We start from the raw sequence: 5,138 nt of genomic DNA, 5'->3' as shown, positions 1-5,138 counted from the left end.
TTCCCTATAGTATCTTTTCTCCTAATTTAACCTGTTTCATTTTCAGATATGGTTATTGTGGTGCTCTTACATATTTCTCGCAGTAGCAGAAACTCCATTGAGTTTTCAGTCTTAAGAGACTTAGAGCAGTATTTTACAGTCACCTCTAGAACAGCACTTCATTTCTTACTGGCATCCAATTCTGAGGTGGCTTTTACAACTGTAATAAAATAATAACTTTGGGTAATTCTCTTGCTATTTCACTAGCAGCCAAATACAAGACCTACCAAATATTATAAATAAAAGGATAAATTTGGAATTGGCAAGCTTGCCAGATAAAACATTACCTCAACAGGGCCATAAATTTTAAACTGAAATGTAACTGTAATGAATATAACCCTGAAAAATGGAAAAACAAAAGCCTTTTTCTTGCCTAGATGTCTGTTTGGTACATGCTACCTAAAATGTCATTACTGTAAAAAGTGGAAACATTCTCTGTATCAAGCCATATAATAATAACAAGGTGTTCCAAACTTCTAAATTAACTTTTTTCTCTATGTTACGGAGGCACAGCTACATTAACGAAGTCTCCAGTCATACCACCCTTCAGTTCTCCAAATTCTCATGCCCTAGACCTTGTGCTCCTCCCCTGTTCTGAAGTGTTGGCCAGGACTTGGGGTGGCACGAAGGGCTTCCTTTGGGGCCCCAGCACTGCCACCCAACCAAACCATCTGCACCTCCCAGAGAGCTTCAGCTGCAAGAGAAGGACATGGGTCCCAAATCTTACGAATTAAACTTAGATTTTTAGTGAAGTGCAAGACCAGATGATTCAAGTGTGGCTTCAGTTCCTAGGGCAGCAGTTTGATAAGATGAAGCATGTAACAGACAGGTGAGTTTTCTGGTCAGGCACACTAAGCCCACGTTGGCACCTGCCTGGTGCCAGATTTCCTCCTCTGTCAAACAGCCTGAGCAATTGATGTTGAAATCTGACCCTAATTACTAACCATGAACCATTCCACCCCGCTTTGCTTTCTCTGAGGGATGAGAGTCTGCTTACATTACCCACATTTTCTTCCTTCACTTCTCACATGCTCTCCCCGTGACTGGGTTGATACTTCAGCTCAGCTGAGATTTTGACAGAGGTTGATTTTTTTTTTTTTCTTATTCAGCACTGAGCTTCCTATTAGCATCACTGGCTTTAAGTCAGTAACTTGAGCTCTGACCAAAGCTCCTGGCATGGAAGGAAAGCTCCCAGGCACCAGCTCCCCTTGCAAAGCGTAACAGCACGAAAGCACTGCCCACTTTTGCAAAACCTTACAATGATTTCATAAAGTACGACCATGCCAGCAATTGTATATATTGCATATAAATGAGACCATTAAAATGTGTTAAATTGTTTTAGAACCATCAAGTGACACTGGAGCCTCTTAAATTAAAGATATAGTGAACCTAGCTGCCTTCTACGCGAATGACAAGAGTCATATGACAAGGGGCTATTTTTTGGCTGTAAAATTGGGAGCTAGGGAAGTGTGGTTGACATTATCATACTTGAGTACTGAAATCATGTACTGATGAATATGTGTTGTACCAAATAATAAAAATTATTTCTCCCAGGCAGTTAAACACATTTGCAAATATTCAAGGGGTTTCCACCCCCACCCTGGCAATTTCAGAAATTTAGCTTTAGCATTTTGCTTAGTTTCTATACTAAATACCACTCCTAGAACAAATGTGTTTGTATATTATGTATAAATCATTTTGGTCTGCATGGTCTTTAGCCCGTTTGCTTTTTAAACTATTATTAGGAAGTAATGCTAGACACACACCATCTGAAATATAATATAGTTGGTCTATAGTATTTCACAAGGGAAAACGAGTTTCATATTTTAAATCACTTATGCTCCTGTGATTACATGGACCACGTATGGTGACTTACACTTTTCCAGACAAATGTCTGGATCTATAACACGCATCTGCTGAGGACTGTCTTCAATCATGTGAACTCTGTACAAACAAGACGTGTAGTCCTTGGTCTTAAATTCTACTACATGGTGTGTCACTCAAAACGGTGATTGTGCTGCAACATGATGTATTCACATCTTTGTCATATAACTAAGACGAGTTTTTTTTTTCCCTGCTGTTGTCAGTAAACTTTCTTACTGAATTTTGCCAAATTTCAAGACAGCAAATATGTAACAAAATACATGGGGGTGATTCTCAGAAAGCCTAAGAGAAAGGGAAGATGTTACAAAGTTTTTCATCAAGACATTTTCCTTTAGCAGCAAGTCTTCAAGTTACAGGGAAGATTTCCCTGCAAAGGATACTCTATATTTTGTAAGATCATAGAGCTTTTAAAATAATTTTTGGGGGAAGTTACATAGCCTTTAACAATTTCATAGTTCATTGATAATGTACACCACCTGGCAAGGAAAAATGGAAGGTTGAGAATGAAATGGGCCAACTTCCACTCTCTTATTTCTGAAGCCTCAGTAATAAGATGGTGATTTATCCTAGCAGATACCTCTTGGTTAGTATCGTCAACTGATCTTTGTGTTCAGCAGAGTACCACCACTGGAAAGTCATCGTTCTTTCAGGTACTATCCTGGGGCCAGATGTCCCTGTGCACACTTAAGTTTCTAGCTTGAATCTAGGACTGCTGAAATATGCCTTCTTTGCTGGGGTGGGGGGACACTGCAAAATCAGTATTTCCTTATAATTTTACAATATTTTTGTGTTCAAAGGTGGAATGACTCTTTTATACTGTGTTTTCACAGTTTCAGTGTGTACTGTCTGGCATGCTGGCTGGCTGTTTTAACATGTTTTCTCTTTTCCCTTTCATTATAAAGGCCAACTTGGCAAGTGCAAGACAAAGCTGATGCTAACAATGTGGCTTATACAACCGGGAAACTATGTTTTCACACAGATTACCCTGTTCTTCAGCATCCACCTGGGGTAAGGTGAACCTATCGACTTGCTTACAACACGAAAGGGGAAAGGGAAATGTTCCTCTAGCCTCTTCCTATAGTGTTCTCTATACACATGGGTATGCAATATATACGTCATGATGTAAGTTCTGCATAACAAGCCCATTATGTATGCCATAATTTTTAAATGGAAACTCACTAAGTCTTGAGAATATTACCATACAAGAAAGCATTAGGGTCCTGTATGTGCTTTGATACTGCTTTTGTTACATTGAAGAAGTTGGGTGTCTACATGCTGTAGTCAAGTCGCATCAGGAGAAGACCGTGTTAGAAGAAGCATGATTAAGATGTTGTTTTCTATGAATTAAGACACTTGCCCCTTCATAATAAACAAAAAAGGGGGCTTTCTCTAAAGCTGAACAACCATAGGAAATACATTTTCACCTAGTCCCTGTCATATCAAAGCCTAATCCACGTAATTCACCAGAGAACAGGCACAAAGGAACAAAGATAATCCTGGAAAGGTTTGCATCTATAAGCTTCATACGTACAGGTTCCCCTTCTAATATTTTGGAGTACTGTGTATCAGTTGTTTCTATAATTACACAAAAAGGCAACGTGATTTATCCACAAGTAAGTGCCAAATACTTCACGCTACCATCACGTATTAAAATCATTTAGATGCTTTTTCGTTAATGTGGAGTAAGAATGGAACAGGGCTTCATTAATAGAGAGCAGCTGTGAATTAGCTCACTGTCTTGTCTCTGCCAAAGCTCACACTCTGCTGTGAAACATTAGAAAAAGAGCATAACCTGTTTCATTCAAACATGCTTATAAGACATGAAATTATTAAAGCACATTGAATTATTTTTAACATTGTCCTGAACATGCAGTTTTCTTTCTTTACCTAGTTATTACACAGTATTTGAACTCTTAAGACTTATTTACTACACATATTTGAATAAGTGTTTTTAAATGGATGGTAATTAATTTCAGAGCCATCTCATAAAAATATTTTTAGGATTTCCTAGGTTTTGATCTGGCAACTATTTTTCCAGGAGATATACTGACTTAAATAAACAAACCACTCCACAAAAAATCCTTGGTGAGATAAGACTGCAATGCATTTTAAAGTATAGGACCACCACAAAGAGAGACTCAAAGGAAAGAAGTGAGACCAGAGCTTTGCAGTTGACTCGCAGGTTGCGAGCGTTAGAAGATATCCCAAATGGAATGGATTTATGAACATCCTACTTTAATTTTCTGCCTGTGTGATACTGGTGGCAGAGTGCTGTGAAGCTTCAGTAATGGGAACTCAGTCTTTTGCTGAAAATTTTTTTTGAAAAAAAACAAAAACCCCCCAAAAACCAGAACCACAGATATGAGGGAACTGATACTAATGAACTGTTAAATATGCAAGCCCATTCTTCTTGTAATGAGATGTTAATTCATTCTAGGTTCAGTTTCTGCATTGTATAAAGCAAACAGCTGCAGGAGGCGAGAGTGAAGTTGTAGATGGATTTCACGTAGCCAACAAGCTGAAAAAACAAAATCCTCAGGCGTATCAGATCCTGTCCTCTACCGCTGTAGACTATACAGATGTTGGGGTTGACTACTGTGATTTTGCTGTGCAATGTAAGCAAAGGATTATAGAGTGAGTAGTTCCAACAACATCGAAAAATAAAATCCCTGTTGATGGGGGTTCGGTGGGAAAAGGTCTACTCCTGCCACCTTGTGGGGAAACACTGCTTTAACTTGGCTGGAGTTATTTTGGGGGAGTTTATGGGTTTGGTTGGATTTTTTTTTTCTTTTTGACAGTGTATGACTTGTTGTGTGCTTTGTGCCACCACAGCAGGGTTTTCTTTACTTGGTTTTGCCACACACTAGTAAGAAGTAGGGGTAATTAAAGCAGCTGGTCATACATTCCAGCTGATGTACAGCTGTACTATGCCAAAGAGAGGTCATAGTTTGAAGCATTTAAATTGAGAGCTATATACTATAAAAAGATCAAATTTGAATTCAGGAAGGTTACGATTCTACAATTAAAGTGTATAGAATAGAGCTGTTTGAGGAAATCAAGTGTCTAAATTTTCTCCTGATTATCCCTTTTCCTGCTTAGGCTTAATCATAAAAACCCAACCCAATAACAATCTTGAGCGAAGGAACTGAACTTGTGATATCATCCTGTATCATAACATTGAATTTCAGTGTAGAAATGTACTAAAATTTCAGCAG

At 38.4% G+C, this 5,138-nt stretch overlaps 1 protein-coding gene across 1 annotated transcript in view; it reads left to right on the top strand.

Annotated features, from left to right (window-relative positions):
- Positions 1 to 5,138, top strand: part of BBOX1 (butyrobetaine (gamma), 2-oxoglutarate dioxygenase (gamma-butyrobetaine hydroxylase) 1) — a 19,831-nt gene that overhangs the window by 12,616 nt on the left and 2,077 nt on the right. Inside the window, exons 4-5 of the mRNA XM_010086595.1 lie at positions 2,826 to 2,931; positions 4,361 to 4,557. Coding sequence (XP_010084897.1) covers positions 2,826 to 2,931; positions 4,361 to 4,557 — 303 coding nt within the window. The remainder of the gene's footprint in view (positions 1 to 2,825; positions 2,932 to 4,360; positions 4,558 to 5,138) is intronic.

The sequence above is a fragment of the Pterocles gutturalis genome, unplaced genomic scaffold, assembly GCF_000699245.1.
Source record: "Pterocles gutturalis isolate BGI_N339 unplaced genomic scaffold, ASM69924v1 scaffold12636, whole genome shotgun sequence".
Classification (NCBI taxonomy): Eukaryota; Metazoa; Chordata; class Aves; order Pterocliformes; family Pteroclidae; genus Pterocles; species Pterocles gutturalis.
This window is presented reverse-complemented; position numbering and strand designations above follow the sequence as displayed.